At 39.8% G+C, this 27,265-nt stretch overlaps 1 protein-coding gene across 1 annotated transcript; it reads left to right on the plus strand.

The window, feature by feature from the left end:
* Window positions 1-278: 278 nt before the first annotated feature.
* LOC131226600 (serine carboxypeptidase-like 46) lies at window positions 279-19,473 on the plus strand. The gene is made up of 10 exons (XM_058222174.1): window positions 279-501; window positions 596-700; window positions 934-1,029; window positions 1,133-1,225; window positions 2,533-2,618; window positions 2,712-3,011; window positions 11,461-11,591; window positions 15,011-15,103; window positions 15,331-15,448; window positions 19,199-19,473. The coding sequence occupies exons 1-10, from the start codon at window positions 279-281 to the stop codon at window positions 19,379-19,381; spliced, it is 1,428 nt and encodes a 475-aa protein (XP_058078157.1). The 3' UTR covers window positions 19,382-19,473.
* The last annotated feature ends 7,792 nt before the right edge of the window (window positions 19,474-27,265 follow it).

Genomic DNA, 27,265 nt, shown 5'->3' on the forward strand with positions numbered 1-27,265 from the left:
ATGAACGGTTTGGATATAATACATACCTTATGATGGGACCCACAGAATTGGTGACGTCAACACACTAGGGTGTGTGGTACACCAGCCAATCGGCTTCCGGGAAATGGCGTCCTCTACAGTCAAAAGGGCCCACAGACTCAACCTTGGTTTGACCGTAAAGAAAACCATCACCCGTTAACACCAATGCATGCCTTCTAACTATCCTTTCTATTTAATCTTTCTCCTCATTATCATTCACAGAGAGAGAGAGAGAGAGAGAGAGAGAGAGAGAGAGAGAGATGGGTTGGTGTTTCTTCATCTTTCAAGTCATATCCTTCTTCTTGAAATCATCTGCTGAACTAATAACATCTCTCCCTGGCCAACCTTCCAACGTCTCTTTCAAGCAGTACTCTGGTAACATTGTCACAGACGCCCGCAATGGCAGAGCCCTTTTCTACTACTTTGTCCAAGCTGATGTTTCCGAACCTCTCTCTCGTCCCCTCACCCTCTGGCTCAATGGAGGTTCTAATTCCATTTTCTTTCTTCCATCCCACTTTCTTCATCTTTTCTTCTTGGATTCTTCAATCTAATGCACTCTTTCTCATCCAAACCTCAGGTCCTGGTTGTTCTTCTCTTGGTTTCGGAGCATTCATGGAACACGGCCCTTTCCGGCCTGGCAACAATGGGTTGTTGATTAAGAATCACTACTCTTGGAATTTGGGTACTCTCGATTTCTATGTTTGGATTCAATTCGGAATTTATTCAGTTTAGTAATGAGAAACCATGAAAATGCGAAGTCACTTCATTTTGCAGTTGCATCCCTTTCAACTCCAACTTGAATCCAACCAAATCGCAATTTGGAGTTGAACAAACAAACATCTCATTCCAAACAAAATCTATAGAAAAACCCAAAAATGTAATTTTATTTCAAGTCCTAATTCAATTTTGTAACAGAATCCAATATGTTATACCTCGAGACCCCAATAGGAGTTGGATTTTCCTACTCGAACACAAGTGAAAACTACATCGACTGGAACGATACAAAAACAGGTATGTACGTTCTTTGCTATGCCGCCTCTGAATTCCCATACAAACAACTTCACAACCTCGAGATTTCAGAGACATATCGATTTCTTTTTTCTACTGTCTACAGCCCAAGAGAATCTAAATTTTCTTCTTAGCTGGTTTGAAGAGTTTCCCAGATACAGGGATTCAGACTTATATTTGACTGGGGAGAGCTACGCAGGTAAACCTGCATTTTTCAATCTCCTGTAATCTTGGTACAATAGCCTGACTAGCATTGGCATGTGGACCACACGGGACAAACATACAATAGATCCACCCCGTCCATCAGGGGCACTGTCATATTTTTACCATGGATCCTAAAATTCAGTCAGATCCAAGGCTTACGTGGACCATGATTAGTAACGGTGTAAAATCATGCATAATGTGTTATGGCCTACAAAAGTCCTGGAATGTGCTGATTTTTGGGGAAACCATTCATCTTGGTATGATGCATCAGATGAGTGGATTAGATGGCATATAAACACGATGATGGACCCCACAAACAATTTGAATTAGTTTAATAGTGACACTTCCCATCTCAACCACCTGAGTGTTGAATCGACCTGATTTTTGGGTCTAGTCCAAACACAAACAGAGAGTGGTGACATATTTTAGAATAAGCTAAATTTAAGATTATCTGTATAAATTACAAAATCTAATTATATATCAGATTAGGATCTAATTACAAATAAAAGATGGTAACTACGGATTGTACAATCTAATATGACACACCAAACAGATGGGGTGGATCTCATCTGCATGAAGTGGTTCCATCCCCGTAATGGCCACATATCCGTTCAAAAGTCCTAGAAGTGTTTTCATTGTTGGGCAACCGCGGAAGCACCTATATACGAATCAAGCAAAGTACTGCCAATTGAACAACTAAGTCCAAATTACACATATAATCCTAATTTGACATGGAAAAAGCCTTACGAAAAAAATAAAATCACTTCATAAAATAACGAGTAATACACCATGAAAGCAGAAATTCCAAAAAATAGAGTATTACCAATTCAAACAAGTGTCGAATCCACTTCACAAGCCCAAGCTATAACCTTGAAACTCTTAGGAACAAATTAGAAAACATAGAACTACTGTACCACTTTCCAAATTCCGATTACACCCGATATATATAATATCATATAGTATCGCAATTAGAATAAGAAACAAATCCTATACTTACGCAATTCTGTGCGCGTGCGCTCGATGGCACCTTCGATAGAACTTCGTTAGCATCGACGATCTCTCGATGCCATCGAATACGTTCCATAACATTGAGTAAAACAACAAAACGTTCTAACAATAAAATATGAAATCGAACATCCGTTGATGGCATTGACATCCGCTCGATAGAATCAAGTGGTCTATCAATGGCATCGACAGACACTATTGTTTATAGATTTAAGACATCAACAACATTCATTACAGTTACTGATTGGTGTATGAAATTTTAAGACCGTTGATCATGAAATGTCCATGTCGATGTAGGTCACTACATACCTCAGCTTGCAGCACTCGTGGTGGAGTACAATAAAAAGCCAAACATCAAACCAATCAAGCTCAAGGCCATTGCTGTAACCTCACAAGATATTCTATCTGTGTTGGACGTGTATATATGATGGCTAATGATTTATTTCACTATGTTTGTGATGTTTTTGCTATGGCAGCTTGGGAACCCACTTCTAGATTTGGACATTAGCATCAACGCCGGCGAGTTTTTGTGGTCACATGGAGCCATTTCCGATGAGACGTTAATGCTCGAGCGGACCGTCTGCAACGATTCTAGGTATCTGAGGGAGTATGTCCATGATAAATGGTCCCAAGGGTGTAATGACGTGTTTAACCGAGTTGCAGATGAGATCGGGGATGATATCGACCGTAGTGATTTGCTCTTGTCACGGTGTGTCTCGGCCAGCACTGCGCAGCAATCGATTTCCCAAGGACTGCACCGGAAAATACAGGCCAAGGTATGGATGCATGGGAATATTTGTTGTGGTCTCACCCACAACGAAACTTTCCTTGAAGCTTAATCTTCATATCCAGTGGACCAGTACTGATCAATGTTACATAGTGATGAGAAACGGGATCCTGCTTCCTCTGTCACGATAATGAGAAGAAACACTCACACAGCGAACTTTTCCACCGCATGCTTGCACCGGATTATTTCCCAGACGAGGGGTAGACTCTTTACTACAGCACCATTTGGAAAATGATGGTGAGTAGCTCCTCAACTAGCCAGACCGTCAAATTGCGGGTCCTATTTCCGTGGAGCATATGATTAAAAATCATGCTGGACGGGAACTGTCAAATGGATCGTCTACATGAATAGTGAGCGGTCCAATCTTGAAGGGAAAAATCAGATAGTTATTATAATATTCGGGAAGGGACGTGATGGGGGCAATCACCGTCTTACTCAAGGAGTAACTATTTGGAATTCAGGGAGATCTCTTTAGAGCTTCCACATGAGTTAAAAATAGAAATAATTTTTAATAAATTTGAAATAAATTAATTGATTATAAAAAATAAAATTACAACCTTTTAAATAATGAGCTCAAATTTCCCTAAAATCATGACTTATTATAAACAGTAAACTTACTATTTATAAATGGTCACCGTTTCTACTAGACTTCATGGTTTTTAGCCAAAAATAGGTAAGTGTCCAATTTGGCTTAACCACGCTGTTACGGGGAAAATGGACCAACCGATAAGAAGAGGTTAGGTTAGAACCCTGCGCACTTCGCTAGGTCAGACAAACGACAGATGCGACGAGAAGTTCGACCCTCGGCCCTTGACCGAGTATGAAATGAGATCGAGCTCAGTATCTTATGAGCATGTCGGACCACCAAACTACCCGTTGTCAAAAGGAGCTCGGCTTCACTGCCCTAACGCGAAGTATAAGGGTATGAGGGCAAGTCGGCAAGCTACACAGTACTGAGAGAACGGTCAGGGCTCGCCAGAGAATCCAGGTCGGTATACTACCCCCAAGTCAACTTGGCCACCTAATGCACATATCAGCTGATTCTGAATAATTAGATCTTATTTAATAGAGATTCATCCCAGATCTTCTTCAAAGATCTTGGGGATATCCACGACATGCTCGGGATCCTGAGATCTTTGCCAAAGATATCGGAAGATTCCCCCACGCGTTCAGGATCCGAATCCCTCTATAGTACGTCCTTGCTAAATTGGGAGACCTTCTCTATGTCACCGCCTCTCCTCAACTATAAATATGAGCATCTCTCTAATGGTGAAAGGTATGCATGATCTCTAGTATAAAACCTCTTACTTGATTAGACCTATATTCCCTACCTGACTTAGGCATCGGAGGGTCCCCGGACTAGCTAGGGTCTCCCTTGATCATCCCTTGAGCAAGTACATGAAGGTCTAGGGAAGCCTAACCAGATTTCTGCATCAACACCTGCTATTTTCCTAATTTTTCTAAGCCCTTTTCATGTTGGGCACCACTTTTACAACTCGAAAGATAAAAAGTTATACTCAATCTAAAACTTACTATTTATAGTAAAAACAAAAATAAATTAAACTTTCAATCATTCATATGACGAAATCTCGTAAATTGGATATGGGCAATCCAACGTCGCAAGGTTGGTTAGCTAAACTAGATTCTCCTAGCCCAAAATCATATATGATACATCGGAAAACTCAACCTGTCTTGCGAGATATGATTATTTTAAGGTTCCGCTGGTTTGGATCATTTCCGCCTCCAAGCGGTCCTTCTCTGGTCCATCTTTGCTATGGAAGTGTCTGCAACCCGCTCCACATCATCTTCTCAGTATAATTTTTGGGTTATGCTCCATCCACATCTGGGTCAGTTATTTGGACGGTCTAGATTGCCGTACAACTATGCCACGTGTTCGGTTGGAAAGTCACTGCCAGTTTTTAAATGTTCTTGAACTAACATAATACCTTCGCTTATGAATTTAAAATTTTGAAACGTATATTTATATAATGAGTGCTTTAAGCAGTTACCATTTTTGGTTAACTATCGTTATAAAAATACCAAATGACATATGTTACACTACACCCAACAGCATATGCCAAATGGCATGCATACGCAGGATTGGAACCATTCATCAGGTGGGCCAAACTGCTTAATAAGTTTTCTCCCATTAGTATAAAAAGAAGGCCTTGTCACTAGTCGAACGGCCACGCGTAAGGTACTGAAAATGGACAGCTAAAAAAAGTTATTTTAATTGTCTGTTTGTTCTGGGCCACGTGAGTGAGAATGCTTATCTTTTTATATTTTATTTTCTACTTTAAGCCAAAAGAAAGAACTAGCGTGGACTACCTCATGAGCGGCTTAGATCTAGCACTGTTGTTCCGTGTCATCACGTGCAGTTGCATGTGGATGGGTGGGACTCTATGCATGTGGACCTGGAAAGCCTCAACAAAACTATTCCCTTGTTATTAGTGAAGAGAAATTCTCAAGTCCAACCTAACCTCTTGGACGTATATATAACCACTTTGGTGGGAAAAATGGTTGGAGCTCAGTTAAGCCCTGCTATGGTGTTTACCTGAAATTTACTTTATCCATAAGGTGGTTAGAGCATGGCACGGGACGACCCGAATCGCCTGACTCGACTCGTCCAACTCGTTCGGATCCAATTCGAACCAAACCAAATTGGTGAGTTGGTCCAAACTAAGTAGGCTTTGTCCAATCCGAACTCAAACTGAGTCGAGTCTGAGTTATCCAGTAACTCGATCTGATTCGACCTGAAACTCGATCCGGTCGGACTCAACTCGGATTCGGGTGTGTGTGTGTGTGTGTGTGTGTGTGTGTGTGTGTGTGTGTGTGTGTATCAAACCCTAGTTTCTTTCTAATCTTACCTGTGGACCTGACCACGATCCAAACCCCGAACTCTCTCTCCCTCCCTCATTCTCCTCCTCTTCCATGTCCGGTATCCACCCACCACCATCACCACCCTCCTCCTCCTCATCTCTCTCCTCTCCATCCCTTCTTCCCTTATCTGTGCCAACTAGACTCGACTCAATACTTTTGACCGGTTTAGACTCAGTCCAGATCAATCCATGGCATACTGGACTCGGTTCAGGCATGCTGGACTTGGTACAGAGTCGGGCCAAGTTCAGGTCATGCATATTTTGTAGGCTATTGTAGCATTTTTACTTAGAAAAAATAACTTAGAAGGGAATATGAGAATATTGATTTTTGTTGTATTGCTTCTTCATACTTGAAAATGAAATCCATATACATATTTATAGGCTTTTGGATACATTCAACAAATAAAAGCTATTTAATCGATGCATAAAAAACTAAGGGACATGTGACTCTTCAACAAAGAGACATGAACCTTTTCACAAAATTCTAAGCATGAATACATGCATGCATTGCAACAAATACATGTATTCCAAAAGGTACATGTATCGGAACAAATACATGTATCTCTCTTCAAGTGCATTAATTCAACACTCCCCCTTAATGCACTTTCTGAATCACTCCCAACATCTCTCGAAGATGACAAAAACTTTCTTTAGGGAGTGCCTTGGTGAACATGTCAGCCATTTCAATAACTTCAACTTGATCTCGCCACTTTCAATAACTTCACGGATGAAGTGATGCTTGAATGCAATATGCTTCGTCTTATTATGATATACTGGATTTTTTGCAATTGAAATGGTTGACATGTTATCATAATATATAATAGTTCCTTCATTTTGCTTTTCGCCAATATCTTCAAGATTTTTTCGTAACCATATTGCTTGAGAAACTGCAAGAGATGCCGCCACATACTCTGCCTCTGCTGTAGATTGAGCAATGGTACTTTGTTTCTTTAACGCCCAAGAAAATATCCTGGATCCAAGAGAGAAAGTGTATGCCGCTGTGTTTTTTATATCATCTATGGATCCCGCCCAATCACTCTCTATATATCCTACCAATTTTGAGTTTGGAATAGGAGTATACGTAATTCCATAATCCAACGATCCTTGGATGTATCGTAACACCCTTTTTGCAACTCTCAAGTGAGTTTGCTTTGGACAATTCATAAATCTCGAGAGTAAACTTGCAGCAAATATAATATTAGGCCTAGTAGTAGTGAGATACTAGAGGCTTCCAACGATACTTCTGTACAATGATTCATTGACCTTTTTTGAACCATCGTCTTTTATCAGCTTCTCGTTTACTACAAGAGTAGTAACTGGATTACATCCTTCTATACTGAATTTTGCAAGAATAGATTCAACATACCTTTTTTGAGAAATGAAGATTTCATTTTCGTCATGAGAAACTTCTATTCCCAAAAAATAATGCATCATGCCAAGATCATTCATCTCACATGTCTTCATCATATCGAGTTTGAACTGATGGAGCATACTATGATCATTTCCCATGAGTATCAAATTGTCAACATATAATGATACGATGAGAATAGATGTACCTTCAATCTTAACATATAAGGTAGGCTCACACTTGCTCCGATGAAACTGATTCTTGGCAAAATAACCATCGATTTGGCTATACCAAGCACGCGACGCTTGCTTTAGTCCATATAACGCTTTCTTTAACCGATAGACTTTATCTTCTTTGCCCTCCGCCACAAATCCTTGTGGTTGAGCAACATAAATTTCTTCATCGAGGACACCATTCAAGAAAGCTGATTTGACATCAAGTTGAAAAATGGACCACTTCCTTTGAGCTGCAAGTGCAATGAGGGTTCGTATAGTCTCCAATCAAGCAACTAGTGCAAAGGTTTCATTATAATCGATGCTTGGTTGTTGTGTAAAAGCTTTTGTAACGAGCCTTGCCTTATATTTTTGGATTGGGCCATCTGAATTAAGTTTAGACTTGTAAACCCATTTTACTCCAACAACATCTTTGCCGCTTGGACAATTAACTAACTCCCATGTAGAGTTCTTCTCGATCATGCAAATTTCCTCTTCCATAACTTTCACCCAATTGTCTTCTCGAGCTGCAACTTCAAAGCTTTCCGATTCTACAACCGAAAATTTGTAATGCTTGTAGATGTCTCCCAGATTCTTCATTTTTCTTGGGGGCGATTCGGATGAAATACTCGAAGTTGTTGATGGAGAACTTGATGATGCGGATGGAGTAGCTTCTGGTGAAGAGAATGGAGTTGTGGGTCCATAATCTTCTTCATCATTTTCTGCTTCTGTTTCTTCTTCCACATCTTGAGTGCTTTTCGGCTCATCTTCTTATATAAGAATGACTTGTTCTTGTATATTTTTCTTTTTCCAATCTCATCTTGTACTTTCACTGAACAAAACATCTCGACTAATAATTAGCTTCCTTGTCTCAAGGTTACATACTCGATAGCCTTTCGACGAAGTACTATAACCAATAAAAATACAAATTTCAGATTTTTCATCAAGTTTTTGACGCTTTTGAGATGAAATATGAACATAACAAATGCAACCGAAAATTTTGAGATGTTTTACAGAAGGCTTGTGACCTGACCATGCTTCAATCGGTGTTTTGTCATCCACAGCTTTTGTAGGACTCCGATTAAGCAAGTAAACAGTTGTAGACACAGCTTCAGCCCAAAAAGTATTTGGGATGCCTTTCTCCTTCAACATAGAACGAGCCATTTTGACAATTGTTCTATTCTTCCGTTCTGCAACGCTGTTTTGCTGAGGTGTGTAAGCAACAGTCAGTTGCCTCTTAATTCCTTCTTCTTCACAATATGTCTCAAATTCCTTAGAGACATACTCGCCGCCAAGATCACTTCTCAACATCTTGATTTTGAGACTACTTTGTCTCTCAACTTGTGATTTGAATCCCTTGAAGATTGAAAGAGCTTCTGACTTTTGCTTTATGAAGTACACCCACATCATTCTTGTATAATCATCAACAAAGATGATAAAATACAAGCTTTCACTAAGTGATGGAGTTTGCATTTTTCCACAAATATCAATGTGGATCAACTCCAAGGGCGCCTTTGCTCCATGTGCTTCTTGAGAAAGGTGTACGATGATGATTTCCCAATGTACAACCTGAGCAAATGTCATTTTTAATTTCGACAGATGGTAAACTATCTACCAGATTCTTTTGATCCATCAACTTCAACCCATGAAAGCTTAAATGCCCCAGTCTTTTATGCTAAAGCCAAGATTCATCAAGTGTCTCGGCTTTTCGTGCACAATCGATCGAATATCGCAACTTAATAGGAAAATTACGATTTTTCTCCATATTCGCCTTATCGATCACTTGATTTGTGCCATTCTTGTTATAGATAATGCAAGAATCATTTTTGAATAATATAGAGTGCACATTTTGAACAAGTTGCCCAACACTTGGCAAGTTTTGATCCAAGTTAGGAACAAGTAAAACATTTTTTATATACTTGACCCCTTTCTTGGTTTCAATGGCGATTGTCCCCTTTCCATTTGCTTCTACAATAGCACCATTTCTCATACAGACTTGAGATCTGACGGATGAGTCGATATTTGTGAATATCTGATCATCACCTGTCATATGATAATTGCTGTATCCACTGTCCAAGTACCATATGTCTTTAGTTTGAGTGAGTGAGTAACTGACATGCAAAAAACATGTTTTCTTCAACTTTTTCTTCAGAGAAGTTTGTAGCATGCTGATTGTCCTTGAAATGACAATCCTTCTTTACATGTCTAAACTTTTACAGTTAAAATACTGAGGTTTGCCTTGATTCCAACACTTACTTTCAATATGGCCAGACTTTTTGCAAAAGTCACAGGTAAGATTTGAATTTTTACCTTTGTTTAGATTTTGCCATTTCCCTTGCATCGATCTTCCACATTTCTTGTAATTGTCTTGATTCTTTCCGGGACAAGCTTGTGTCTTCTCGGAAGAACATTGTGAACCAATTGAAAGTTTTGTTTGAAATATACTTTCAACTGATTTTTCTTTACGCCTCAACAATCTTTGCTCATGTGATTCTAAAGATCCCATTAACTCAACCAATGATAAGGTTGAAAGGTCCTTAAATTCCTCTAATGTGGCAACAATAGCATCATATTTTGCAGAGAGGCTTATTAAAAGCTTCTCAACGACCTTTTCATCAAAAATAGAATCTCCATAGATCCTAATCTGATTCACTACTTCAATCACTCGTGAAAGATAATCTTTCATCTTTTCCGAGTCTTTCATTTTCAGATTTTCATACTCCCTCCGTAGAGTTTGTAACTTGATGGCAATCACTTTAGACGTACCTTTGAACTCCTGTTGTAAAGTGTCCCAAGCTTGCTTTGTAGTTTGAGATGGAATGATTCTAGGGAAGATAGAATCAGAGACATTTTGTTGGATGAAGAAGAGGGCCTTCGCATCTTTCTTCTTATTCTCCTTCAGTTGTTGTTGTTGTTGTATGGCTGAGAGAGATGTGAGATCGGTTATAGTTGGATAACCAGTTTCAACAATCTCCCATGGCCCTTGAGATTGGAACAAGGTCTTCATTTTGATGCTCCAATGATCAAAGTTTTCCTCTCCAAAAATGGGAATTGCGGGATGAATCGTTGCACCATTCATTGCCATCGATTCTACTTCTTTAGAAGTTTCTAACACCCAGTTAAGACCCGAAACTAAGCTCTGATACCACTTTGTAGGCTATTGTAGCCTTTTTACTTAGAAACAATAACTTAAAAGGGAATAAGAGAATACCGATTTTTGTTGTATTGCTTCTTCATACTTGAAAATAAAATCCATACACATATTTATAGGCTTTTTGCATACATTCAACAAATAAAAGCTATTTAATAGATGCATAAAAAACTAAGGGACATGTGACTCTTCAACAAAGAGACATGAACCTTTTCACAAAATTCTAAGCATGAATACATGCATGTATTGCAACAAATACATGTATTCCAAAATGTACGTACATGTATCGTAACAACTACATCTATCTCTCTTCAAGTGCATTAATTCAACATATTTCAAAACCAGAATGAGTCCGGTCAACCCTAACTCGGTCTGTCCATGCCCAACTCTACATGTGGGTCACCCCATTCCAAGTCAAGGTTCAAAAATCAGCTCCACTTGTCATTGATTGAAAAGAGTGCACATGTCATTTCTTACCTTCAAAACCGTAGCTTAGTATGACCTACTTGAATCACGGATGGGTTACATTTTTTTTTTCTCCAGGTCTATAGTTTAGTGTGGTGTATAATGGTTGAAGTGACTTTGATCTCGACATCTCTCTTGACTATTTCCCCCAGATGGCCCACTTAAATCATAGGGTAGTTGAAATTTTCACCCTTGGCTCTAAAGTGGGATTAGATATATATGTAATAATAATTGGAGTGGATTTCACAAACACACCATAGAGGGCACCAATCCGGTTAACTGCAAATCTCAACTTGAGACCGGACAAGATGGGCAAAGTCAACAAGTAAAAATATTAACAACCATGAACTGATGGGGTTACAATGTTTGAATGGTGTGTACAGCTGGCGAGGGGAAGCAATGGTGATCCGTGCCTTCAAGATAGAGTATTGGCCTACCTGAACAAGCCCGAAGTCCAGAAAGCCCTTCATGCTAACACCACCGGCCTTCCATTCCGCTGGGACTTTTGTTTAGGGTCAGGCTCTCTCTCTCTTTCACTTACTCACTCTCTTTCTATTCAAGTAAATGCAAAAAAATTGAATAAGTAAGATTCAAACAGTTCAAAACCGAGTGTTGAAGCCCATACTTTCAAGTTTTGATAGAAACATGATGAACTCTTGTGTTGATAAAAAGTTAAAAAGTGACTATACTCCTTTCATATATAGTTGACTGTCATTTCGAAAACTTCGGCAACTCATCCTCCACACGTGGCATTCATGTATAACTATCCAAACAATTCAAGTTGTGGGCCGCAGTGTCAATGGAGAGCATATCTCTCAAGTCATGCTCACCAAGAATTACTAACATACAATCAATGGCTCTATTGAATTAAAGGTTAAAAGTAATTAAACAATCCAAATTCAAAAGCAAAATGAGATGGTAACACCTTAGTGGGTGTTACCCTTACCGTGGGGCCCACCTTGATGATTTGTTGTATTCAAATCTCATGTGTACCACACCACAGAAAATAGTGGTGATTGAACTTCCACCATTAAAAACTACCCAGGGCCCACTGGAAGCAGATCAATAATGTTTAATTTCCATCCAACCCGTTGATAAGATCTGAAAGACCTGGATGAAGGGAAAATAAAATATCAGATTGATCCAAAACTTCTATGGCCTACAATTTTATTTTTTCAAATGGTTATTTACCACTTTTTCCAGTGGTGTAGTCCATTGGAGATTTGGATCTACTTATTTTTTGGCATAACGTCCTAAAAGGATATGAAAAAAAAAAAGATGGGTGGTGTGGATAAAAAAATGTTCATTAAGGTGGGCCTCACACAGTAAGATTAACACCCACTAAGGTGTTACCCAGGCAACACCTAATCTGCTCCCATGTATGGTTAGAGGTGGGCATCAAGTTGAGTCGGACCGGATTGGGTCCAAGTCGGCTCAATCCGATGTTTCAAGAACTTGACCCGAACTCGATTCGATCTGAGACCGAGTCCAGCAGGGTTGACTCGATCTGATCCGAATCTTTGCTGGCCTGACCCGAATCGAGTCTGACTTACTCTGGGGAACCGAATCGAGTCGGATCGAGTTGAGTCTGTCCAGTCGATTCAGACTGGGTTGAATCAAGATAGGGAGAGAGAGGAAGAGAAAGGAGGAGAGAAAGAAGGAGATGTGGGAAACCGGGAGAGAAAGAAGGAGATAAAGGAGGAGAGAAAGAAGGAGAGTAGGGAAATCGGGAGAGAAAGGAGGAGAGATGGGTGGGTGCGGTGCCTCCTTTGGGTAGAGAAAGAGGGGTTAGGGTTTGTTCGGTTTGGGACGGGTAGAGAGATGGGTAGTAAAAAATAAAAAAATATATGTACAAAACTTATATACAGGACTCGACCGGATCGGTTCGGATCTCGAATTCATTTGGACCGGATTTTGGATCGGATCGGTTCGGATTGACCACGATTCGAACTCGATCTGATGTATGATTAGATTTGAGTGGTCCTACTCAATTCGAACCAATTCAGGCCTTCGGTTTGGATTGGGTCGGATTGTACTTAGCTCTACGTACGGTTGCTATTTCCGTGTAATTTCTAGATTATTATTCAGTCTTACCTGGATACTGCTACCTTCTATGATTTTGCTGGCCCACATGTCATCTTGGATCCAACATGACACTTCAAAATTTGTACGGATATAGTGACTTAGTGATGTCATTGAAAAGTGCCCCATGTTGGACATTTTAGGTAAGGTGTGTTTGTTTCACCTTCCTAAAATTTTTTTTTGTGTAAATTTCATTTGTTAAGATAAAAATCTCTCAATGTTACACCTTGAGCTTGCCTCCATTCTCTTGTTCTTGAAGATTACCTATAAGGACTTCTCTCTAAAATTTAGTTCATTTTTTTTTTTTTTTTTTTTTAATATTATAGTTACCATAACTAATAGAACAAAAGATGCACAATTTGTTGTTCTTTTTATTCTTTTGTTTCAGTTTTGATATTTTGATTGAACAAGGTGTGTTTATAAAGTACGGAGTTGCCTTGGATGTTGACATAGATTAGGCTAAGGGATGGACTTCATCTCTTCTATTCTCTTCACTTACACCTTAAATTAACTTCCACTGAGTCTAACAAGGCTAGGTGCGTAGCCAACTATACTATTTTCTAAGATGATTATCTTTATTATTATTTATTTTTTAATATTTTGATAATCAATTATATTTGTTAGTTTTAGCTACCGATTAATTCGTTTAAATTGGAATAATGTGAAAATTCTTTCTATTATTATTTTATTTTATTTTATTTTATTTATTTACGTAAACTTACTGTCCCCATGCATAAATCTTTTAAGTTGGTCATGCAGAAGATTTTAGAACATTATGGCACTTGGCACCCGACACACGTCTAAGCAGCATTGTCGTTATACTACTTTATATGTGACCATTTATTTTAGGGCACTCATTGAAGGGTTGCGATCTTTTGATATGGGGAGCATTACTGTCATAAACATAACAAGACTCACCAAACCAACACTCTATAGTTGACCAAATCTGGGATCCTTTGCACAAATTGGCCCATCATACACTCATTCAAGGGAGCTAGAGAACATAACTAGACTCCATTAATCTTACTGGTGTGTGAAGCACATAAACAATTGTGGAACATCGTGGCCTTCCAATGTTTGCAAATTTCTCTAACTAAATGTGGACCACAGTTCATTTTTTGCTCAAATATTCTTCAGCCATCCATTGGATATGATCAATGCAATGCATAAGACTTAATTGTTTATAATTTATAAATTATAACCCATGTACAAAATAACCAACTAGATTAATTGTCCAGATCATCTTATAGATCATCAACTTGTACGGTTGAGATGCCAAAAATGGGAATGCTAAAATGGTTTTCTAGATCTTAAGTATATTTTTAATTGAAAAAATATTATATTAGAAGCATGTAGCTCTAGCAGTAAGGATTCTTTGCAATATGGTCACTGTTGTATTTGCAAGACCCGGATTATATAGGACTTTTGCTCCTTTTTTATGCCTGCCTATCCAAGTTGACTCAGCTGTGTCAAATGAGTTGACTCGGTTGGCAATAGACAATGTTTATAACTAATTTAAATATATTTTATGCCTCACGTTATGAGGAATAAAATTGGAGGGGAAAGAGGTTTCCCTCAAAATTTATAAGCCAAACAAGGAAAAATACATAAGGAAAGCACTTTAATTTCCTTAACCAATTTCTCTAACAAAACAAACAGCTACAAAGGGTTTGCTTTCCCCAGTACTAATGTCAGTTTACCATCTCCTTGTATCATGAGTTTGCTTTTCTTACATTCTTTATTTCACCCCATTCCAACTAGACCCAAGATATGATAGAGAACACTAGAGCAAAACAAGCTATGAGGATATCTATAACTAACAAAATTGTGTTATGAATTTGCATATTTCAGGTCTCTTGTTTACCAAGAAGATAACATGGACATGAACCTCATACCCCTCGTCTCCTCTCTTCTCAAAGAGGGAATCCCAATCATGTTTTTCAGGTAACGCCACCTTCAGTTTAGGGTGTGTTTGGTTGCACTGAATATCATGAAATTTTGCAGAAAAATAGTTTGATTAATCATGAAATATCATGATATTTATTGAAACCAAACTCACACCTTAGAAGAAAAACACACGCGCGCGCGCGCGCACACACACACTCTCTCTCTCTCTCTCTCTCTCTCTCTCTCTCTCTCTCTCTCTCTCGTGTAACTGGTAATAAATGCAGTGGAGACCAAGATACGAAAATTCCACTGACCCAAACGAGAATAATCGCCAATCAACTAGCCCAGCAGTTAAAGCTCTTTGCCTTAACACCATACGCCCCTTGGTACAACAAGAAGCAGGTGAGTAGCTAGCTCATGTTCCTCCTTATCCTCCTCTATTTTACAGATTCATGGTGTGGACAGTTCTAAAAACTAGCTGACTCAACTGGAAACTCGGCCAAGTCAACTCGACTCAGGAAGGTTTCAAGCTGAGTCGGTAAAAAACTCGGGAAGACTCAGCATGACTTACTTTGAGTCACTCGCCCTCACTGTTGTGTTTTGATTTAACAATTTAAAATAATATTCATTACCAATTCAAATATTCTTCATTTAGAATTTGACCGCACTGGCCTCTATGTATGGTCAAATTCCCTAAAGGGATACAACCTTTCAAATATTCTGAGGGTGGCCTTCTAATAAGCCTTCGAAAATTACTCGGATCAAAATGCCCTTATCCTTGTTTAAGTAGTTGTACAGTTTTTGAGTGAATAAGAAGTTACATCGAATTTAATAGCAAGAAAGTCATGGGTACGGAAGCCTTTTTTGGGCGTGGGCAAGGACCAACTAGTGGGGCCCACATTGATGTATGTGTATAATCCATGCCACCCATCCTCTTTGTCGTGTCATTTTAGGGCTAGGGCCCAAATATTAGCCTGATCCAGAGCTTGTGTCGGCCACATAATAGAAAATAAGGGTGACAATGGCACCCGCTGTTGAAACTTTCCGGGCTCAGTTTGATATTTGTTAAAAGTGGATACTACCCAAGTCAGGACCTTTTGAGCCCACGACAAGCTGGCCGACAAGGTGGATGGAACAAATCACCCCATTGTGGGCCTCAACTCCTATTATTTAAAAATAATCAAGCTATTAATTACATCAACCTGCAACCATGACCCTTACCACATTACAACCACGATCCATAAGGGTTGTGGTTGCCATGATATATGGGTCATAGTTATCATGACGTAAGGGTCGTAGTTGTCATGCTATATAGGTCATGATCTTCATTTTATATGGATCATAGTTGTCATGGCCCTTGGCAAGGACCAATCAGTGGGGTCTACATTGATATATGTGTATAATCCATGCCGCCCATCCTTTTTGCCGTGTCATTTTAGGGCTAGGGCCCAAATATTAGCCTGATCTGGAGCTTGTGCGGGCCACATAATAGAAAATAATTGTGACAATGGCACCCACTGTTGATATTTGTTAGAAGTGGACAATGCCCAAGTCAGGACTTTTTGGGCCCACAACGAGTTGGCCAGCTAGGTGGACAGAACAGAACACCCTATTGTGGGCCTTGACTCCTATTATTTAAAAATAATCAAGTTATTAATTACATCACGTTATAACCACGACCCTTACCACATTACAACCACAACCCTACCATGGGTATGGGTCATGATTACCATGATATATGAGTCGTGGTTGTCATGAGGTAAGGGTCGTGATTGTCATGCTATATAGGTCATGGTCTTCATTTTATATGGGTCGTGGTTGTTATATTATATGAGGTTATGGTTGTCATAGGCCTTGGCAAGGACCAACTAGTGGGGCCTACATTGATGTGTGTGTATAATCCATGCCGCCCATCCTTTTTGCTATGTCATTTTAGGGCTAGGGCCCAAATATCAGCATGATCCAGAGCTCATGTGGACCACATAATAAAAAATAATGGTGATAATAGCACCCACTGTTGAAACTTTCCAAGCTCACTATGATGTTTGGGCCTTAGCCCTAAAATGACACGGCAAAAAGGATAGGCGGCATGTATTATACACATACATCAATGTAGGCTCCACTAGTTGGTTCTTGCCAAGGCCCATGACAACCACGACCCATATAACATGACAACCACGACCTATATAAAATGAAGACCATGACCTATATAGCATGACAACCACGACCCTTACCTCATGACAACTACGACCCATATATCATGACAACCACAACCCATACCCATGGTAAGGGCTGTGGTTGTAATGTGGTATGGGTCGTGGTTGCAGGTGGATGTAATTAATAACTTAATTATTTTTAAACAATATGAGTCGAGGCCCACTATGGGGTGCTCCATTCCATCTACCTTGTCGACAAGCTCACTGTGGGCCCAAAAAGTCCTGACTTGGGCAAAATCCACTTCTAACAAATATCAACAGTCGGTGCCATTGTCACCATTATTTTCTATTATGTGGCCCACACGAGCTCTGGATCAGGCTGATATTTGGGACCTAGCCCTAAAATGACACGGCAAAAAGGATGGACGGCATGGATTATACACATACATTAATGTAGGCCCCACTAGTTGGTCTTTGCCAAGGCCAATGACAACCACGACCCATATAATATGACAACCACGACTTATATAAAATGAAGACCACGACCTATATAGCATGACAATCACGACCCTTACCTCATGACAACCACGACTAATATATCATGGCAACCACGACCCATACCCATGGTAAAGGTCGTGGTTATAATGTGGTAAGAGTCCTAGTTGTATTGTGGTAAGGGTCGTGGTTGCAGGTTGATGTAATTAATAACATGATTATTTTTAAATAATAGGAGTCGAGGCCCACAATGGGATGATTCATTCCATCCACCTTGTCTGCCAGCTCGCCGTGGGTCCGAAAAGTCTTGACTTGGGCAGTGTCCACTTTTAATAAATATCAATAGTGGGTGCCATCATCACCATTATTTTCTATTATGTGGCCCACACAAGCTCTTGATCAGGTTGATATTTGGGCCCTAGCCCTAAAATGATACAATAAAAAGGATGGGCGGCATGGATTATGCACATACATCAAGGTAGGCCCCACTAGTTGGTCCTTACCAAGGCCCATGACAACCACGACCCATATAACATGACAACCACGACTCGTATAAAATAAAAACCACGACCTATATATCATGACAACCACGGCCATTACCTCATGACAACCACAACCCATATATCATGGCAACCACGACCCATACCCATAGTAAGGGTCGTGGTTGTAATGTGGTAAGGGTCGTGATTGCAAGTTGATATAATTAATAACTTGATTATTTTTAAATAATAAGAGTCGAGGCCTACAATGGGGTGATCCGTTCCGTCCACCTTGTCAGCCAGCTCGCCGTGAGCCCAAAAAGTCTTGACTTGAGCAGTGTCAACTTCTAATAAATATCAACAGTGGGTGTCATTGTCACCATTATTTTCTATTATGTGGCCCACACGAGCTTTGAATTAAGCTAATATTTGGGTCCTAGCCCTAAAATGACATGACAAAAAAGATGGGCGGCATGGATTATACACATACATTAATGTGGGCTCCACTAGTTTGGTCCTTGCCCATGCTCAAAAAAGGCTTTCGTACGCATCACTTTCTTACCATTAAATACTATGTAACTTCTTATTCATTAAAAAACCGTACAACTACTAAAACAAGGATAAGGGCATTTTGGTCCGAGTAATGTTCGAAGGCTTGTCAGAAGACCACCCTCGGAATATTTAAAAGGTTGAATCCCTTTAGGGAATTTGACCATACATTTTGGCCAATATGGTCAAATTCTCTTTATACACTATATAATATTGACTCGAGTCAACTTGATTCCCATTGAAGTCTTCTAATTTATCTGACTAGATTGGATGCTAAGTCGAGTCAGGTTTTTGAACTAAGTTGTTGCCTGCACAAAGAGTTATTGCACATTTATTTTTCATTCCATTAGATATCTTTCCAAGTACACATTTGAGCTTCGCTGACCATCCTGCTGTTTTGATAGTGGGCAGTGATAGGTAGGCATTGTATCCTAGTGTGTCATATCATATTTATGATATCGATTATGTTGCAGATTGGAGGATGGGCTCAATTATTTGGTGGGCCAAGAGAAGGCAAGAACGTGACATATATCACATTTGCGACGGTCAGGGGTGCTGCACATGAAGTCCCATTCACATCTCCATCACAAGCGCTCACGTTGTTCAGAGCTCTTCTGGGAGTAAACCCTCTAAGGATCCACCCTGGTGACCTCTAGGTTAAGAAACTGAGTCTAAAGAATTCCTAAGTTCTCTTGTTTGACATATTTATTTTTATTCAAAATATAATTTTTAAATATTATCTTCTTATTGTATTGTCTTGTGTATGAGGTTCTAACCCATGGCTCATAGAGTGTGTTTCAATATTGAGGTCATGGATTTGAGTGTTTTGGTTTCGAATTTGGTCACACGTATTACGTATGTGTGTTTTTAATATTTATTTTTGCTTTTAAAATAAAGATTTTAATTTTGATTAAATGTATATGATTCACTTTACACCATTCAATAATATAAGAATATAGTTAAAAAGAATAAATCGAGTTGAAAGTTGAAACCAATCAATTAAATGAGTTTTAACTACACTTGGCTGGTAAAAGAATGTAAAATAAAAAGGAAAAAGGATAAGTAACGATAATCTATTCATATTTATGTTGGGATTTGTGCTGGGGAATCACACAAATATGGATTTAGGATAACAATCCAAGAGCACCAAGCAATCACAAGTGAACACAAAGATTTAACGTGGAAAACTCTTCCGAGAAAAAATCACGGCATAAAGCGACAGATCTTCACTATGAAAATAGAAATTACAAAGAGAAAAGACTTACCTGATTCGAACAACCTCGAATCTCACCCTTACTACACCCTTTGCAAACTCTAAAACCCTTTTAGAAACACTTGGAATATCGTTAGAAAGCCTTAGCATACCTTAGAATGGCCCTAAGGACTCCTATTTATAGATGAGAAATTTCCACTTACGCATATCCCTAGAAACTGCCTCAAATTTAGGCAGTCCGCGCATAAACAGCACACCATCTACGTAACCCTCGACTAGTCGAGTTAGTGCTTCGACCAGTTGAAGGGACCTTTAACTAGTCGAGCCAATCCCTCGATTGGTTGAGCATATCAGACACTCAAGATTTAAGACATCTGTTTAACAATAATTTTGACGGTCATTAGGAACAAGTCATGACAAGAAAGTTGTCAGGCACGAAAGCTAGATTGCTTGCTCAACTGGCTTTGTGTTTGGATGGTCATTAAAAATGACAATATATTCATCATGGGTTGAAATTCATTATGCAAAACACTCATGGTTCACAGGCAAGTGGATGTTTGTTCATCCTTCAATTGGCTTCGTGGCTAGACAATCATTGTGATAATTATTTGTTCGTTGTGCGGAGCTAAATTTCATGGCAAGATGGCCAATGATGGGCCAATCTTTGACATCCTGTTTGGCATACAATCGGGTTCTTGGTAAGATGGTAGTTAGAAAATAACAATCCGTTCGTTACTTCACATGATTGAGCTTCGTGGGAAAGTCAATCAATTTTTAAATGATTGAGCATGACATCTCTTCGGGTCCTCACTTCGTTATGAGACTATCGTGGGAAAATGACTATCCATTCATTATTTAGATCCTAACTTTGTGAGCGAGGCTGTTAGAAGAAAACCACCTTTTCATTGCTTGACTGGGCTTTATGGTGAGGCAACCGTAGTTAAACGATGACATGTTCATAGCTTGGTCGCATTCTGTGACAAAATGGTTGAGCAAAATCACTAGACATGTCGCATGAAGACTTCGCTAGCCATTAGTTCAAGATATAAAGATCTTATAGGTCTGATGACGCAGTCGCACACATAACCTACTCAATCTAGACTGATTTTACAGCATGGCATTGGCTTTAAGAGTAGAGGAGTTAGATTGAAGGATAATAATAAAAAATGTGCATGGTGAATGAAGAATAGGCAGTGTGAAGCAGAAAGTAATATCGTGTTGTATTGGAGTGGCATGAGGCCCCGAGCTTTTCATCTCTGTTGAATTTATAGATTTATAAGGCACCTTGTTAGAGATGCGTATTGGAATCAACCTCTTGAATTATCTCTTAATTGATTGACCAATTAGCAAACGTGACTAATTATACTTCTAACTTAAGACGAGTTTGCGAGATTTTTTCAAATCGATCAGTCGTTAAGCATGCACAACTGATCATATTTCTATCTTAAGAGATGTCATTATAATTTTAAGTAATCAAATTGCTTCCAGATGTGCTTGATCAATTACTCATGCCATGTATTCTTCTTGACCACCGCCTTAATTAGCTAATATTGTAGATCAGATCTCTTCGCTTCATGTGTGTTCAGCATCTCGCCTTCTACCATATGTTATGAGAAGTATCATTGTCAGCAGAAACAATTGCTATGACTTCTTTTCTAAGCCAATATAGAATATATGGCCTCTCTCACATCATCACTTGTCACACAGTAGCTTTTCTTGGGCACAATCACACGTGTCCTGCGGCAGCAATATTCCTCGCATTTCTTGACCTCTCTTTTACTCGTATTGTTTGTGAAGATCGATCTCAACTTGATCTTCCATATGCTAGTGCTGCCACAGAGTGGCTTATTAAGTATCAGATAAGTGCTGTCACATGTCAGCTTTCTAGCTATCAGATCAGCTGCAAAGAGAATGCTCACGTAGTGTATTAAAAAAGTATCATCTCTAGTCTAGGATATAATGTGACTGTACTTGTACGGGCACGTCAGAAACTGATGTTCCCAATAGTATGTATCTTAATTTCGTCATCTTATCGCGTCAACTCCCAACTTAACTTGATGAAATTGCATTTTGATCCCGACTCAGTTTCCATCCAGATCTTTCTACTTCTATCTGGTTATTTCAAGTGCAAAACTGAGCCACTTGAGTTTTCCTTTGGCTTTCACGTACTTTTTTTAAATTATTATTAATCTATGCATTTTATTATATATTTTTATATTTAAAGTAATTATTAATTATTAAAAAAGTATTTAAATTTAAGTTTTGGGCAAGTATTCCAGTTGAGTCAACTCAACATGATGGGAAATCGAGTTGAGTCTGATTTTTCAGATTCCAGTTAAGATAAAAACATGTGGAAGTTGGCAACTTTTTTTTTTCTTTTCTTTTCTTTTCTTTTTAAAAAAAAAATATATATATATATATATATTTATAACGATACTCATCTGACCATGGTATGATGCTTAAAGAGCTGGATGGTCAAAACCTCAGAGAATTTGTAATGGGGTTTTCAGTTTGTAGTAGTGGGGCCCAATTTTTTATGATCACGACATGGATATGTTAGCCCCACTGTGGATGGACGATGCAAATCCTCCTCCACACAAATCTCAGGGCTTTTTCCAGTTGAATTTTGACCATGTATTTTCCAAATATCTGCATAACAGTAGCTTATGCCATTTGGGGTGCATGTGTGAGTGGGTAGGGGTGTGTGTAGAGAGAGAGAGAGAGAGAGAGAGAGAGCTTATGCAAGCCAAAAAACTACCGGAAATTTTGAAGTGTGTAGTGTGTAATTTTAGTAAATCAGGTTTGGTAAACCTGATTTTGAGCAGATTTCTGATTGGATGGGTCACAAAATATACACTGAATCTATGAAAATCAAACCCAGACCAAATCGCTGTGAGTGCAAGTCCATTACCAACAACCCCACAAGCTTCCGTTAGGTTTTATTTTAGCTATTTAAAATAGGGAGTTCTACGCAAAATTCCCCATACCGTCAGATTTTACCAAATAATGTCTCTACCAACCGAACTCCCCAACAATGATGGCTTTTTTTTTCTTCTTTTTTTTTAAAAATAATTATTGTGAAAGGTTGACTCACTGCGCCAATTGAGGATAGAAATTACCTAAACATACTCATTTTGTTTTATTTTTTAAGTGGGGAATAAAAAATTTTGAGGGTAAAAGTCTATTTAATATATGTGGTTTCTAATTAATGATTTAAAATATTCATTACTAATTCAAATATTTTTCATTTATATAATAATATATAGAACCCATGCAACTTAAGACTGGTTCGAGTGTTTGAATTGACCGGACCCAATTGGATGTCAAGCTGGATTATCAGGTTTTTAAACTATTTTCACATCCATCTCAATGGACGTCAGAGTTACCATCTATTGAGTACGTGCAGACAATGGATGACTGAATGCACATGTTGTTTACACCCCATTTGGCGGCACTGGATTTGGCAACTACTAAGCCAACATATGGTGATACCATTGTTTGGGAGATCAAGACGAGATCTACGTAGCTATGTGTTCAACAACGCACGGGAGTTCGTGAAACGCAGAGAAAGTTGCTACCACAGGACATATGTCAAGAAAAGTAACAGCATGATACATGGAAATACGAGAGAGGCCATACATTATGCGGTAACTTAGAATAGAAGCTACGGCGCTATTTTAGTTGGTAATTATGCTTCTTACCACATAGTGAAAGACGATTGATTGCACACATGTGAAGCCATAAAAAAAGAGCTCCAACAGGCATGATAAACTAAGGAGCTATGACAGGAGCAATTGGCATGACATGATTGTCCAAGCATATCCGCAAATCATGGGAGATCATCTCAAGTTAGAAACTTGATTAGCTATGCTTACCCCACGGTTGGTTGATTAGAAGAAAATCTTATAAACTCGTCTTGACTTAGAAGTACAACACGTCTACTAATTGGCTAACAATTAGCCTCAATTCAGATCATGCTCCACTACTCCTCTCCTTCCCACCTCTACACCCAGCAGCTCCTAAACCCTTTAGATTCCAACGGATGTGGACTACCCATGATTCCTTCCAGCAGCTAGTCAAGAATGCTTGGGTCTCAGACTCCGCGGGGGACCCAATGTATAGTCTCCTCGGAAAGATGAGAAGAGTAAAATTAGCCCCGAAAAGCTGGAATTGGGAAATCTTCGGGAAAATTTTCCTGAAACTACAATTAGTCGTGGAAGATCTGGTGTCGGCAGAACTCACCTTCCAAAACTCCTTTGACCCCAGTTTACAGCAAGTTCTCCAATCAGCTAAGAAAAAAGTATCGAAATTGGAGCTTTTCGTGGAGATCCTCTGGAGACGGAAATTCAGGATCCAATGACTTACTGAAGGGGATAAAAGCACGAAGTTGTACCATGCCTTGGCGATAGGGAGAGCGCAGAAAACTAGAATTCTGGAATTAAGGCTGCAAGATGGGTCGCACACAGATGACGAGAATATTATCAAGCGAGAGGCCGTTGCCTTCTATGAGGAACTTCTGCGGGCTGAGCCCAATGCCATTTCGAACTCTTTCCTTAGCAGCATTGGCCCTACCGTGTGCCCTCATGACAATCACGCCCTTTTAGTTGCCCCTTCCATCGAAGAAGTACGTGGCATAGTTATGGCCCTCCCAGTGGATGGGGCCACTGGTCTCAACGGATTCACCGGGGCTTTTTCCCAATCTTGTTGGGAGATTGTGGGCTAAGATATTCTACGGGCTGTCACCTCCTTTTTTAAAGGGGGGAGACTCCCCAGAGTATACTCGACCACTCTTCTTTGCCTCATCCCTAAATCCGCCTTCCCAGCTAAATTCTTTGATTTTAGGCCCATCAGCCTTTGTAATTGCATCTATAAGGTCTTTTCTAAAATTCTTGCTGATAGGTTAGGGTGCATTCTGCCTAAAATCATTTCGTTGGAGCAAGGATCTTTTATCAAAGGGAGATCCATTGTAAAGAATTGCACGCTGGCCTACGAAATCTTCAGGGACATCAACAAAAAATTAAGGGGCAGTAATATCACGTTAAAGTTGGATATGGAGAAGGCCTATGATAGGCTCAATTGAGATTTTCTGTTCAAAGTCCTCTTTAAGTTTGGATTCGATTAAAATTGGATCAATCTGCTTTAGAATTGCTACTTTTCTGTCCTAATCAATGGTGAGGCTACTGGATTTTTCAAATCTTTAAGAGGTCTCCGTCACGGAGACCCCATCTCTCCAGGCCTATTCATCTTGGTAGCGGAAGCTCTCAGCAGGGGATTTGCTCAACTCATTTCCAGTGGTTAGTGTCAGCCCTTCAAAACCCATAGGAACTGCCTGGTAGTCTCCCATCTATTGTTCGCTGATGACATGATTCTATTCGCTAATGGCAGCATCACCTCCCTCAGGATTATTGCCGCCTTGATAAAAAACTACAAAAGGGTGTCAGGTTAGTGCGTTAATGTTTAGAAAAGTTTCTTCATCATGGCAGCAAACCAATCAGATGCACGACTATCAGCCTCTGCTATTTTGGGTTTCAGCAATGTTCTTCTCCCTTCACTTACCTGGGCCTCCCCAATTTCAATGGCAGACCTCGGCGAGCCTACTTTCTGCCACTCTTGGACAAAACTTCTGTCACGTCCCAAACTCGCAAACCAGGCTCACAAAATTTTCTATCGCCGAATCCAGCGCCGACAGCCTCCATAGTGCCCCATTCTCGGATTCCGGCACTCATATGCCAGATTTCGATCCTGGGATCCTACAAGGAGAATTTTCAGTATGATTTTTTTTGTATGGAGCATAACCACAAGTTTATCCAAATCACAAAGGGCAACATCATCATCACATATCCACTAATATAAATATTTGAAAAAAATGTTGAAAGGGAAATACATATATCGAAATCAAAGCTCCAGAGGACAGTTGCACACTCCAGACTCAACGTTGCTGCAACCTAGCGCCACCTGCACGCATCTATCATGCATAAGCTTATAAAAGCTTAGAGGGTGGTGAAAGTGTGTGTAAGGTAAGTGCCAAGTATATAATAGAGCCCATAAATCATACACCATCGGAATAAGCGGAAATATTGACAAGATCATGAATCATACAATATCAGAGTAATGCGGAAATATGCGGTAAGTCCATGAATGCTATCAGCTGTACTAAAGCTGTGTGATGCAAGGCATGAATGCTATCAGCCATACCAAGGTCATGCGATACGAAACATAAAAAGACAATAACAGATGCTGAGGATGCAATGCAATATACAAATCCTGACGAGTCATGAATACCATCAACCTCATCTAGGCTATAAGTGCAAAAACATAGTAACCCAAAATGCTAAGTACTGCGGATGCAATGTGATATGCGGTGCGAATGAAATGACCATGCTGGAAGGTGAAGTTGGGATGATAGTACGAAGTATCACAGGCTATGGGGTCCATCACAAGGGACTTCTATCCAAACCAGTCTCATACCTAAATTTAGATAGTTAGACACAATGTGGTAAACTCCTGATCTCAGGTTAGTCGCGCGCCCAACCGAAATCCTGGCCATGCAATGGTACACATAACAAATAGTTACGCACCACCAGCCCGAGTGGATAGTGAATGAATGAATGAATGGATATGCAATTCCTACTCAATAAGTCCACATATCAGTACGGTTGCTCTCTGGGGAAATCACCGGGCTCTATTACACTCCACTCCGACTACCTCCTCCCTGGCTGCACAGCCCAGCGAGCGGAATAGACCTCACTATCCGCTTGACTAGCAGTCTGCCTATACCTACCCGGCTCGTTGATAGCGGACCCATTTATGAGCTGATCATACTCAACCTAGCTTATAGCCCCCTCACTCGAGCGGATAAGGCCACACCCCCTCCCAATCGACCACGAAACAGTGGGAGACGCGGCCTATTGGTATTCGGCACTCGGGCTCTCATGTTCCACTCGGTCTAGACGTTGGGGCTACTCTTGGCCTCGGAGGTTCTGTGATTTTCACCCAAGGACATCCTAAGTGCCCATAGTGCTAGAACTAAATATTTTCGGTGTCCCTTATGACCATCCACGAGGTGCCTGTGGAGGTCATGACCCCGATGTCGCTAGGGCGTGCAGTGAATCACGACATAATACAAAATGCATGAGTCACACCGTCAATCATGCAGCAATCTCGCGCGTACCACACGCTCATGTGGAGCACTCCGTCTCATAAGGAGTCCCGTAAATGTCTCAGCCCAATGGCTTATGCTATGATCAAACATCCCTCATATCAAGCATACATATGATGCGTATGCGCATGAATCATGGAAGTGTACTAAGCATGTTATAAAGTAATG

The sequence above is a fragment of the Magnolia sinica genome, chromosome 2, assembly GCF_029962835.1.
Source record: "Magnolia sinica isolate HGM2019 chromosome 2, MsV1, whole genome shotgun sequence".
Taxonomy (NCBI): domain Eukaryota; kingdom Viridiplantae; phylum Streptophyta; class Magnoliopsida; order Magnoliales; family Magnoliaceae; genus Magnolia; species Magnolia sinica.